At 43.3% G+C, this 13,824-nt stretch overlaps 1 protein-coding gene across 5 annotated transcripts in view; it reads right to left on the bottom strand.

Moving 5' to 3' along the window:
* The window catches only part of SNX22 (sorting nexin 22), a 121,628-nt gene that overhangs the window by 49,613 nt on the left and 58,191 nt on the right, over positions 1 to 13,824 (bottom strand). Inside the window, exons 1-3 of one of the 5 annotated variants that reach the window (XM_063926345.1) lie at positions 10,901 to 10,973; positions 10,536 to 10,632; positions 4,926 to 5,030 (exon numbers count right to left, since the gene is read on the bottom strand). In XM_063926345.1, the coding sequence (XP_063782415.1) occupies positions 4,926 to 5,030; positions 10,536 to 10,565 (135 nt within the window). In that variant the 5' untranslated portion in view covers positions 10,566 to 10,632; positions 10,901 to 10,973. Of the gene's footprint in view, positions 1 to 4,925; positions 5,031 to 10,535; positions 10,633 to 10,711; positions 10,793 to 10,900; positions 10,974 to 13,824 lie in introns of those variants that run through there. The other 4 variants (XM_063926346.1, XM_063926343.1, XM_063926344.1 and 1 more) reach the window with 4 other exon arrangements.

Below are 13,824 nucleotides of genomic sequence, written 5' to 3'. Positions count from 1 at the left end.
CATAATGCGTCTATGTATATGTAATAGTTTTAGCAGTACCAGTAGTCGGGATCCCAACAGTCATAAGACGGACAGTGGAATCCCGTTGAACAGAATCCCGACTGATCCTGTAAAATATTTTAACCCTGCCCTTAACTCACCCTTCCCGCAGCCTAACTCTAACCCCACTACTTACCAACGGGATCTGTTGGGATTCTGCTGTCGGTCTTCTAACTGTCGGGATCCCAATTGCCTGGATTTTGACCACATCTTTATTAATATAATGTGCTGAACCTCTTTGCTATGTCTTTATATACAGGATTCAGATGCATGTTTCCACACCAGCTCTTCCGTTTGAGAGGGAGATTCTAGCTCTGTGGCCTGATTCAGAGATGGATGATTATTCAAGGACTGTGCATGTGTGTAAAGCTGGCCATACACCTACAGATTTATTGTCAGATCTGGCTGGTTGGAATTAAAATCTGGTAATGGATGAGAGCAAATGACAAGTGACCATTTGCTCCCAAACACTGGAAAACAGACAAAAATGGTCAGACAAATTGGTTAAATCCACATCTGTTTTTATCAGTTTTATGGCATTTAGAACAAATGGCCAACTGTCATTTCCGCTCATCCATTACCAGGTTTTCATTCCAACTGTCCAGATCTGACAATAAATCTTTAGGTTTATGGGCAGCGTAAGTCACACTGCGCATGTGCTGTGATGGTCTTGCAATGGCGGTCACAGAGATGATTTACTTGCAAAGTAATGATTGGCAGTCAGGGACCTTCTGGGGTGGTTAAGAGGAGTGGCGGCAAAAACGCAGACGTGTTGTGACCATTTTCAGGGTGTGTCTGCAATCCCATACGTAGCTGCAATGGCTCTAGTATCTCACTTCCTGCAGTAATGTGGCATGACCACAGGGCTACTCTGAAGACCTATAATCTCCCAATCTGCGAACGATGTTGCATCTTTGTACACAACCGCTGGGATTAGCACAGCCGCTGGTGGGCGTCAGTGCAGATCAAGGCTACTGTGGCATTTGCATATTTTCACACAGTATCTGTGTATGGCATTGCAACTGTGACGGCATTAGCGCACATCTCTGGATTAGGCCATCTATCTGCATTGTGGGTCATTTGAGTCTACACTCAACTATGGTTGTGGCCAAAGATCAGATGTTACTGGAATAAACTTCTGAGCTTCATTAACCCATTGTTCCACCTCTGCTTACCCTTCCATCCTATCCCACTACTATTTGACAATTTTGAAGTTTGGAAAGCAAATTGTAATATTTCCCATCTTATTCCCACCCTCACACTACTTATTGCAGAGGCTACAGGTCCTTCTACGTAAGTGGAATAAGAAAAGGCTTTCTTCATTTATGAGATCCAAGCTAGTCTACATGACCTAATTTACTTTCATCGTAGGGATACTTTCTCTGACATTGAAAGAAGAGTACAGAGATTTTTCCACACTTAATAAATAGATTAATAAAACCTTTGAATCAACCACATGGTTTCTACTTGGCCAACTCGTCTGATCACCTGTTTTCTGCTCTGTGGAGTCTACTCATGGAGTTTCCCATCACAACCAATCAGATGATATGTATAATTTAATAGAATGCACGTGATGGATGTTACCTCAAAGCTGATTGGTTGCCATGGTCAACTTCACTACTTCATCCTTTTCACTGCTCCATAAGTAGACCCATCTCAATCCCTGTCTAAGCCCTTCTGTTTCTTCGTGTTTGAGTATAGTGCTTCACATGACTGGTAGAACTGTCACGTTTTCCAGATATATTTGGTTATCATAGTGTTATGTTATTTCTCACTCGTTTTTACTAATTTAGTCTTACTCAACTTTGATCATCACTATGTAGGAATTCAATGCACTATAGTATGTTCCTGCTCTTCCATCCCCCTTCCCTGCCTATTGTCTCTTCCATTTTATTTACTTCTCTCTTATGTTAATATAACTGTGACATTTCCGATACACATACCTGCACTCCGTATGTATACTTGCTCCTTTGTACTTTGATTTGCTATTGGTATATTTTCCTGTCTGTGACTTTACGTTATTTTTTACTTTACTTCATCCTTGTTATTGTTATGCTGTAATGATATGACTTTGTTACTATTTGAAATCCCTAATATCGGGGACAGAGTCCACATATGCTTTTAGATGTATGTATACTGAAATGTCTCTGATTTTTGCCCTGACCTGTACAGCACTTCTTATTATTTTATATGCAGTGTTTGTATTCAGCATTTCTAGGTGTATGCAGCCTTGCACCATGAATGTATAGGCTGCTATTGGTGTTGTCACTGTTATTACATCTATGTGCCATCCTCATGCAGCATAAAACAGTCTAGTTTCATGTCCCTTATATCTAATGGCAGCAGGGAGACCTGCACTGCCTGATAGGATGGTACAGAACATGAAAGGTGACTGCAGATAAAATTCTCATGTTCCACCCAGACAGCAAATGTCTTGTATGCAGAAAAACTGAATGATGCTATAATACCTACTATTGTGTCATATTTTCTTTAAAAGGTGTCCTCTGTTCTCCATAAAATGACACAATGCAAATGGATTTATGGCAATAACAAATACATAGTACAAATGGTATGTTTCAAATAATTGTTTTATATCTGATAATAGTTCTTTGGGGTTTTCTCAATCCCAAACCTTTCAGTTCCCTTACTGTACTAGCCTCTTCCACATCTGCGGGGACGGTACTTCATGAATCACTTTCTGTCAAGTAGGAAGCAACTTCCCTCACAACCATGCATAAAACATTAATCAGATGTCTCTCTAAAGCTGGGTACACACCTATACAGTCCATGGCCACATTGCCTGATATCAGGTGAACAGGCGATAAACGGCTTGCAACGCTCCCGCAACGATCAGGATCGGGAGGTCGCATCTCATGTACTGTTCAGTATTTGTCATCCGGAACTCCCGATCCCATAGAAGCCTGTACACACTGAGATATTTCTAGCACAGAGTGTATGGGGCTCACAGGGGGTCAAGCTGGGGATACAGCACTTTACCCATACTTGCCTACCTGACCCTCTCCATGAGGGAGAAAATGCTCTGTTCCTGGACTTTCCTGGTAATGTGTGATTGCATCACCTGTGGTGAGCTAGGTAATTGATAAGAAAGGTGTTTCTCCACAGGTGATGGCAATCATACATTACCAGGAAAGTCCAGGAACAGAGCATTTTCTCCCTCATGGAGAGGGTCAGGTAGGCAAGTATGACTTTACCAGATCAGCTGAGTGATCAAAAAGGTGTGTGCCCAGCATTATGCTTTCTGTAGTCACAGTCACTTACTGTAATCCACACTGTATCAAGCTGGTGTGACTGGGCTTTGGCATTCTGATGTCTGAACACTAAATAGATCTCAGCTACTTTCATTCCATCCATCTTATCAGTAATGTGTGTTTTTGTTACTAGTGTCTGATTCATCCACATGCATAACCTAACTGCACACGTCAGGACAATATCATTCCAACCACCCACTCACCCCATTTCACCTGGCCCAAAGATATGTAAATAGCGGCTTTTATAAAAACACACACAACCGTGGTTTGTATAAAGGAGAATAACAGATGACTTAAACCCAGAATGCTTTTTTTTTTGGTCTGGTTACTTCTATATCTGAAACAGATCTTTCATATGACCCAAACATTATAACTGATTACAAATTAATGACTACGTATGACATTTTTTACAGCTTCGTTATATTATTGACATCTAATCAAAGGGTATACTTTTTAAGGTTGATACTAATGCATACTTTTAATCTGCATTTTCAAAAAGGCCAAAACATGTAGATGTACATAGTAATTAATTGTGAAAACATTATTTGTGTGCTTTACATATATAGGTGCATGGGGAAACTGATCTCTGCCTATATTTGCAGAATTGTAGATACAATATACAAGGACTTCCGGATTATTACTCAGGAGTCCTTCTGTGCTTACCCAGCAGTCGTCCAGTGCATGCAGGAGCCGCAGGAGACACTGGGAGGAATCGTATTGGAGCCCTCTCAGGGAACTATGCAAAAAGAATCCCATAGGCTTCTATTAGGCAACACCATCTATAGATAGCTTTGCCTACTGGGTACAGCGTCCTCTACTACTCTACCTTACAAAATATATATTTATTCAAAACATGCTGAAGTAGGCAAACACTGTCCGCCTACTTCTGAGACATTACAAGTTGCGGAAGCTAGCTGGTCGGATGGTCTGATGAAAAAGTTGGTTAGATGTCTGGGGCAGCATTGGGCAGACTAGTTGGACGGTTGGTTAGTTGAAGGAAAGTTGGTCTAAGGTATGGCCCACATTAGTTTATTGAAACACACAGCAGCATGACTCCGTTAGAAGTGACTGGTATGAGAGTAACACCTTTCACTGGGCTCCAGTAAACACTATGTGAAACATTTCAAATCCTGCCAAAGTATTTTAGAATTTTACATATATACTAGCACCAGTTGTTCTGTTACATAAGGCTACTTAAAAAAAAAAAAGGTTTAGTAATCAAAAAGTACACACGAACCAGAGTTTCTGAAACCCTGCCTTATGCTAACTAACCTGTGGTGTATATTGTAAGAGACAAATATTGTCTTTGTCATCATTGTTCACAGTACCAACAAGGTAGGGAACTCTCACTGGGAGCTAGATCTTCCTGCCTCATTATAGAACTCCCAGTATATTTTCAGTACAAGCTTTTCAGAGATTAATTCTCTTCACTGCGGTTACAGTTATAATTTTTCAGGACACAGAATAGCTACTTTACAACATGTTCACTCATTATAAAACCTACTCTTGTGTTGTTGTGAGAAGGCCCAGAAAACAGTCCCTTTAGTGGGACTTGAAGGCAGGTTTAAGGACCAGTGAATTAGTCCATCATACAAGGCTAGTGAGAAGTCAGCTTACCTGTATGTATGCCTCCAGACCTTGCCGCCGTTGCTCCCGGACCTTGGACATCCAGTTTGGAACTCGTTTCGATGGAAAATCTGGGACCTTGCATATTTTCTTCAGCTGTGTAGACATAACAGACAATTGTAGCCACCTAGTGCAACCACTGGAGTAAATAACCCTTGCTTGGAGCTGTTAGATACCAGACTCATGGTCATATAAATAAAGAAAACAGTCTCCAACAAAGGAGACAAAACATCTTTAGCATAACCTTGCGTATACACTGTACAGTTAATATGAATGCAGATCATTTAATTAATTTCAAAGCAATAATAGAGTTACAAAATATTCCCAATATATAGATGTCCATTATATTTAAAATTGCTCAATACCTTTGTCAATTCCTGCATCAAGCTCATATTTATTATTACTAGTCAATGAAGTCATACACAGCCGTGCTGCATTGCTATGTGTGCCCAACATTCATGTATAATACAGAAGACTTGCATGATTCTATCACTGTTTTATGCATATAGGGAGAAGAAGACTGCATAGAAAAGCAGGGATGCCAATTCTTTACAATTATTTTTATTACCAATAACTATATAAAAGTGTACTGATGACCTTAACTCCCAACTTTACAGATCTGAAAGTTGGGACAAATTAGGTAGGCTTGCCATAATATCCCTTTATTCCGGGACATCTATGATTTACACAGGTTCTGTGGCTGGCTAAATTCAAGCCTTCATTTCACCTGGTTTTAATCAGCCACAGAACCTGAGTAAATCATAGATGTCCCGGATTAAAGGGAGATTATGGCAAACCTAATGTAGGCCACACTCAAGAGATACTTAAACAACAACACTATTAACCATACCGTGATATTCCAAATGGTAGATTTATGAAGTGGCAGCTTTGGTAAGCACCACTTCTTGGCTGGTTTGAGCTCGGAATTTAAAGCGGCACTAATATGAAGCGAAAAACATGGCAAGCTTTGCACTTAATATTACTGCCATATTACAGTTTGACTCAGGAAATTATGGTTTACATAAGCTGACATATGAACAACGTGTCACACTCGCGGCGCTGCGGCTGCCGCGCTTACCGCTCCGGGTGCGCTGGGTCTCCCGGCGGTCGTCGCCCCCGGTGGGCTCCGGGTCGTCGCGTCTTGCTGGCGCTGCCTCCGGCGGGTTCCCGGGGTGTGGGCGCCGCCATTGCGCCCGGCATCCACGAGAGCGTGGTGAGCGGGTGACGTCATCGGCCCCTTCCGCCAATCGGGAGAGGGCGGGAAATTCAAAGGCAGACGCTGTACAGAGCCCCGGCGCCTGAGTATCGTCTTTTCAATGATCACCAGTGCTAGCAGCGTTCAGTGTGTTCTCAAGCTGAACGTCTCCTGTGTTCCAGCGTTACAGAGTATCTTTCAGTGGGACATTCCCTGTGCTACCAGCGTTACAGAGTATCTTTCAGTGGGACATTCCCTGTGCTACCAGCGTTACAGAGTATCTTTCAGTGGGACATTCCCTGTGCTACCAGCGTTACAGTGTATCACTCAGTGGAACCTTCCCTGTACTACCAGCGTTACAGTGTATCACTCAGTGGAACCTTTCCTGTGCTACCAGCGTTACAGTGTATCACTCAGTGGGACATTCTCTGCGTTACCAGCGTTACAGTGTATCTCTCAGAGGGACACCTCCTGTGCTTCCAGTATTACAGGGTATTCCTAAGTGGAACGCCTCTCAAACTTCCAGAGTTACACTGAATCTCAAATCCTCATTCATTTCTTCAACATCGCTCACAAGTTCTTCATTCTTCTGTGTGCTTCAACATCGTTCTCAAATCTTCATTCATCTCTTCAGCATCGCTCACAAGTTCTTCATTCTTCTGTGTGCTTCAACATCGTTCTCAAATCTTCATTCATATCTTCAGCATCGCTCACAAGTTCTTCATTCTTCTGTGTGCTTCAACATCGTTCTCAAATCTTCATTCATCTCTTCAGCATCGCTCACAAGTTCCGCATTCTTCTGTGTACTTCAGCATCGCCCCCAAGCCTTGGCCACAACTATTCTTTAGCATTACACGTCGGTTACAACGGCTAAGTTCTGCATGAGGAAAACCTACATCCGGCCATCCCTGCTCCGGCCCAGCTGTGGTTCCTCTTCCCTATCATCGGAAGAACCCCCGAGTTCTCAACACTCCCAACTCAGGTCAGTGACAGTATACTCAGGCCTCATAGACCCGGGGGATCGGAACCCAGAGTCAAGCGCCATCCAAAACTTGTCTTCCCGAGTTCAGAGTCAGGAGGCGGCACAGAGCCAGGTGATGCAGTATCTCCAGGAATTATCCGGCCGGCTGGATCAAATTCAGGCCTCCCTGGCTTCAGTAGTTCCGGCTCCTGCTCCAGTACCCGCTCCAGTAGTCGTCCCCAGTAATGTTCAATCCTCGTCTGGAACCAGGTCACGCCTTCAGCTTCCCACTCCCTCTCGCTATAATGGGAATCCAAAGAATTGTCGTGGTTTTCTCAACCAATGCGAGGTGCATTTTGAACTTCTCTCACACAATTTCCCCACGGATCGGTCCAAAGTGGCATACATTATTTTCTTGCTTGAAGGTTCAGCGTTGGATTGGGTGTCTCCGTTGTGGGAACGATCTGACCCATTGGTTTCCAGTTACACTAATTTCATTGCGTCATTCCAAAGGATTTTTGATGAGCCCGGCAGAACGACCGCTGCTTCCTCGGACCTGCTCCGAGTCCGTCAAGGCTCCCGTTCTGTGGGACAGTATGTGGTTCACTTCCAGACCATTGCCTCAGAACTACGCTGGAATAATGATGCTCTCAGGGCCGCTTTCTGGAACGGGCTCTCTAACCGTCTGAAGGACGAGCTGGTCACTAGGGATCTGCCGGATCCTTTAGAAGAGTTGATCTCACTCTGTGTCAAGGTGGATCTTCGCATGCAGGAACAAGGTGGCGAACGTAGTCGGTCGGATCGATCCAGATTCCGGCTTCTCCCGCCTAAGCAAACAGTTACCCCGAGTCCGGACGAACCCATGCAAATCAACCGATCCCAGCTGTCCCCGGAGGAACGACAGCGCCGTCGTGAGGGTAAACTCTGCCTCTACTGTGGAGCTGCGGATCACTTTATCAAGTTCTGCAAGTCCCGTCCGGGAAACGGGCAGGCCTAGCTTGTTCCGGAGGAGTCAAGTTAGGGGTTACATCTAAATCTTCTCCGACAGTGGATTGTTTACTCTCCGTGTCTCTGTTTTCTGAGTCTATAACCAAACCTGTAAAGGCCCTGCTGGACTCTGGGGCTGCAGGGAATTTTGTTTCTCTTTCTTGTGTTCAGAGTCTGGGTTTACAGTTACAGTCTGTCAAACGACCTATAACGTTGACTGCCATCAATGGTACCAAAATATCTAATGGTCTTATTACAAGTCGCACAGAGCCAATCAAGCTGCAGGTCGGAGCTTTGCATCAAGAACATTTGGAATTTCTAGTAATCCCGGAGATGCCTCACGATCTTGTTCTTGGTCTACCTTGGCTTAAAATTCACAACCCTCACGTCGACTGGAAGTCGTCACAAATATAGTCCTGGAGTTCGTTTTGTCACTCTAGTTGTCTCACTCCTGTTTACCTGCTCCGTGCATCTTCCAAGTCGGATGAGGAGCTCATTCCGGAGGCCTATTGGGAGTTCACAGATGTGTTCTCGGAACAGGCAGCGGATCAGTTACCACCCCATAGACCCTGGGACTGTCCCATTGGGGCAATTTGCATGCCAAAAGTAATGTGCAGTGTATTGTATAAGTAGTGTGACTAGTATACTAGAGCAAGAAGGAGAAGATGAGATCCTGTGACTATGTCATATTTCACGCTGTACATGGTGCCAATCCCATTTGTTGGACAGGATTCTGAAGAAAGGGTCCGGCAATCACACCTGGTACCAGGGAACAGTGTCAGACTGGTACATAAAGGGTCTACCGCGGAGATGTAGTGTTATAGGGGCCCATGCTTAGGGGTGTGGCCACCCACCACAGAGGCTTGGCTAACTATTAGAGATTGTATGATTTGGCCCCTTTATAAATAAATACAGTAAATAATGCTAATGCATGCATAAAAATGTAGCAGACTAATGACAATAATGCACTGTAGTGAATACACCATAGTCCTGTGCAGTATAATGTAACATATGTATAATGTATAAATCAAGTGCACAGTCTAAAACCTGATCCCTAAAAGACAGGGTGAACCCTCAGGCACTGGGGCCCCTTGGGGGTTCCTCTATACCCCTATGTGTCAGTCCAACCCTGCCAGGGAAGTAAATCTCAGACTTTCTGTCTCTACCCACATGTTATGAAGAGAAAGCAGCCATTTTCTGTGATATAGGAAGCATGAAAGAATGGGCATACTAACCATGTAAACTGTACAGCCTGTGTCATTCACTTAAGGCAGACATACGGTGAGGATGCCCAACTCTTCTCAGGGGAGACCTTACCCACAGAACTTTGCTCATTCAAAGGTGAACCTTGAACTGTGTTTTTATTCTTTTCACTTTCTTTGAAATTGTCTATAATCTGTGTGCGCTTTTTAATAAATATATACTCTTTGCAATTCTTCTTTTGTGTATCTGTAAACTTTGAAGTTATTCTTGAAATTAAAACCTAACTTCTAGTTCTGATATTCTGTATTCTTAGACCTATAACCCTGTGTGGCTCATGTTACCTTTTTGTAAAATATTAAGAACTGTGTATGCAAGTAGAAGCAAAGAGCTACCTAGTGTCATGTCACTGAATATTCCTCTTTGCTGGTGGCAGTACCGTGTCTGATTACCCACATGGCACATGCTGAAGCAACCATAAGTCACTGGCAGTGATTTTCAGATTGACGTATCTGGGCAATCGGCCAGTCAGTCGTGGCAGCCACAAACTATGTAATATAAATATATATCAAAACTTCAGATTCTAATTTTAAAAAATCAATAGTTAAGAATTTGGAAATATAAAGTCAAGATCCTTGTAGACCAAAGTGCCAGCTAAGAGCATACCTTGTATCGTTAAGTGCTTATTTGTAGGATTCCATATTTTCACTGATTAGTATGTGTTTATATATATATATATATATATATATATATATATAAACAAGAGGGTTCTGCACTCTCATCAAAGTTCCTGATGGTGGGTGCTCCCGACAGACGAAATGTCCGCAAATGTAGACGAGAATTCCACGTGGTGGAGGGTGCACTCTCACTGTGTATAAAGTCCATACATTTCTTCAATAGAAAATTTTTATTGTAGCCTCAAAGGTTTCGACGTTTCGATCCAAAAACCAGGATCTTTTTCAAGAAGGGCCATACATGAATCATCAAATCTAATCATAATATAATGAAGCCGAATAATTAAAAGTATATCTAGAACAAATAGAACATAAACATGACTGAGCCTCCCAGGTCCCAATATATAACAATATTAGCGACAATGCTTGTATCAACATAAACTACTACATAATACCAGATTTAGAAAAAAGGAACTCATATACCAAGAACAGGTGGCAGAGTAGTGAGACTACAAGGAGGAATAAAATAACACCCTGTGTTCACCACTGGTCTTAAAACGCATGCAAGGCCTACCCCTCCTCACCTCTATCAGCACATTCCAATGGGGCTGCATGTCTGAACTGCTGTATACCAAGTGTGGAGAATGTCCATATAATCACAGCTCTGCAACCAAACCACTGCTGTAATCAAAGGATATCTCTATTAAAAACGTGTATCAAAATCAAATGTATATATCAAACCTTGTTACCACATAAATACCTATGGGTCTGGAAAGGTGTGCACAAGACTACACCTGGATAAGGCATTCTCCCACTCAGGGTCAACAGCTGCAGGATCTCAAGAAGGACATTCAGCCACTGTGATTACACATATATACTGTTTAAACAATGTGCATCTGAGGCATAGAAATATATATCAAAAAAGCCATAATCAACGATCAATAAATACCTATAGGTCCAAGAGGATACACATAGGGCAGCCCCTGGGTTAAGCGTTCTCCCACATCAAATCCATAGCTACAAACAATAAATAAACCCAAATCAAAAGATTATAGGATTATACAAACATCAAACTTAATCAGTGGGACAAACCCAACATAGTTACTCACAGAATCATGTGGAACACTGCACAAACCAGGGCTGCATGCACCAACTGGATCTAAGCAGGGGATTTAAATACCCCTTGACCCGGAAGTATCAAGGGTGTGAGGGGTCAACTCAAAAAGTCACCTGAATAATTATCCAAACCTTTATTCCACTTGATTAACCGTTTACCACCAGCACAAAAGGCCAAATAGGCAATCAGTATGCCTGTGTATGCATTAATATTAACAGTACAACAGAGGGAATACACAAAATATCGCTGCATGCGCCGGGGGACCGGAAACAGGAAGTGTCATGCATTCCAACCGCCAAGCCTGGTGGAACGCACGCTGCAAACACCCCAGCGAACACACAGCGCACGACACCCGCACGGGGACAAAGTCCCCGCACCACGAGCACAGTCCCCCCGCCACCAAACAGACACATCCGCATCAACCCGACGGGCCGGAGGGACCGAACCGATCCACACACGCCGGGGGCCAGAAACAGGAAGTCCCGTGCGTACCAGCGGCCGAAGCCGGTGGAACGCACGCTGCTAACATAAAAAGGGGATGGAAAAACGATCTAATATATTTAGAGACAAAATGATGTTTTATATCAAAAGATGAGATCATCCCTCAAGAAATATATATAGATGGTTGAGGCTGACCCTCTAATTTCACTGTAGTCATGGGGAAGGGGGGGGGGGGGGCGAGCATAACTTATTTTGATAGGTTACAATTAAATCAGGTTGGAATAAGATCATGTGTACTTGTTTATTTGTCATCAACTGGGCCTATTAATGTTGCTTCTTTTCTTTTGTGTGACTGAATGACCGAATGTCCATCTATTAATATAACACACTTGCCTAACTGGTCTGTTGTACTCCACAATGTTGGGCCCTCCTATTTGTGTATTTATGATGCATTATGTTCAATGTACCATGACTTATACATTGCTTCAATAAAAACAAATTGATATCTTATTAGTATTGTTCTGAATGGAACATAATACAGTAATGCACACTGTACAGCTGAAACGTACAATGACAGCTCTAACACATAAAGGAGAAACATGACACTCACAGGTTGGGAGATCAAAGGAGAAATGCCTGGAACTCATACAGTATATAAAGCATAAAGGCCTGCAGATCATTGTGTGGTGAGTCACACCCTACCCCAGAGCTTCTGTGCCAATCCTTTTTCTTAGTTCTGTAAACAAAAATACGGAGCATACTTGCCTACTGTCCTGGAAGTTGCATGTGATTTTTCAGGTAGTCCCCCACACTCTCAGAAGAGTAGGCGGCTCTCCCACATCCCATCCCACCTGCCAGGGAAATTCTGGCACCATATAGAGGTGGTGGGGCTAAATGACGCAATTTAGCCCCGCACCTCACCGAGAACCCACTAATCATGGTATTTTCCCATGTTAGGGGTGAGGCCTAATGACATAAGCACTGCCCCCCCCCCCCCCCCTCCTCCCAAAGTGTGTAGCAGCGTCTCCTCTCCAGGCTTCTCATCAAAAGCCAGTAAGTAAAAGTTATGGAGTGTCACAAGTGTAAATTTTTTTTTTTTTGTGGGCAATAGCATAGCTTCCATAGATGCAGAGAGGGCAGCTGCTATGGGGCCCAGAGCTGAGAGGGGCCCACCTTGCCTATCAACGTTACATGTGTTTTATAAATTTTTCACCATGCGTGGTACATAGAGGCCCTTACAAACTTTTGCCTAGGGGTCTACAATATATCTAGATATGCCTCTGGCCCTGCTATTTGTAATGTGGTATAAAATTACACAATATGAACTGGAGCACTGTAATATGGCACAATAGGAAGTGGAGGCCCTATAGTGTGGCATAATGTGAATCGGGGGTACTGTATTGCATAATGTGTACTGGCAGCCCTGCAATGTGACATGACATGAACTAAGGCATTACTATTATGGGGCATAAAATTAACAACTGCTGCTGAGATGTGTTTCTCTAGAAGCATTGAAACAGGGACCCCTTCCAAATGTTTCTATGGGGCCCTAAGAGTTCCGGTTACTCTGGTCTGTGGGCTTTCTATTTAATTTAATGTGACTATATACCCTTTATATTCAAAGACTGACCTTTTTCTAATACAGAGCTATGTAGGATCAATATCTAAATAAGAGAACATGTGGACACACCTACCTACCAACTACGCAATTTTTAGGGAGGGGATTCAATTGGTTTACCCCGCAGCTGTCACTAGTGGGCGCCCAACAGAGCAATTTGTTGCTCTATCCGGGCGCAAGTGACATGGGGTGGCGACACGTTTTTGCTTGTGCCATTTGGGAGCACTAACCAGGACTTAACAAATGGTTTAGATGCTGTACGCAGCTAGAATCCATCTATTTGGGCTCGACCAGAATTGCTCCGCCCAAAACATGGGATGCTGTAAGGGTTAACACTACTGCTTCACAGCACTGAAGTCACTGGTTTGGTTCCCAGCTTGGCCCTAACTGTGTGGAGTTTGTATAGTCTCCTCGTGCTTGTGTGGGTTTCCTCCAAGTACTCTGGCTTCCCCCCACAATCCAAAAATATAGTGGTAGGTTAATTGGCTCCTGACTAAATATAAACCCTAGCGTGTCAATGTAGTAAATCATATATGAAGATATGCGTGTCCTAGAATCCCAACTGTTCACACGAATCCTGGATGTCCCTCTTGGTCATAGTTCATGTTAGGATGCACCCATCTGCAAAAAAACAAAACTGACGTGGTTGGAAGGCTTACTTGGATGTTCAGTATGTCAGCTTTGCACCTATACCTTT

Source organism: Pseudophryne corroboree, chromosome 6 (genome assembly GCF_028390025.1).
Source record: "Pseudophryne corroboree isolate aPseCor3 chromosome 6, aPseCor3.hap2, whole genome shotgun sequence".
NCBI classification, from domain to species: domain Eukaryota; kingdom Metazoa; phylum Chordata; class Amphibia; order Anura; family Myobatrachidae; genus Pseudophryne; species Pseudophryne corroboree.
This window is presented reverse-complemented; position numbering and strand designations above follow the sequence as displayed.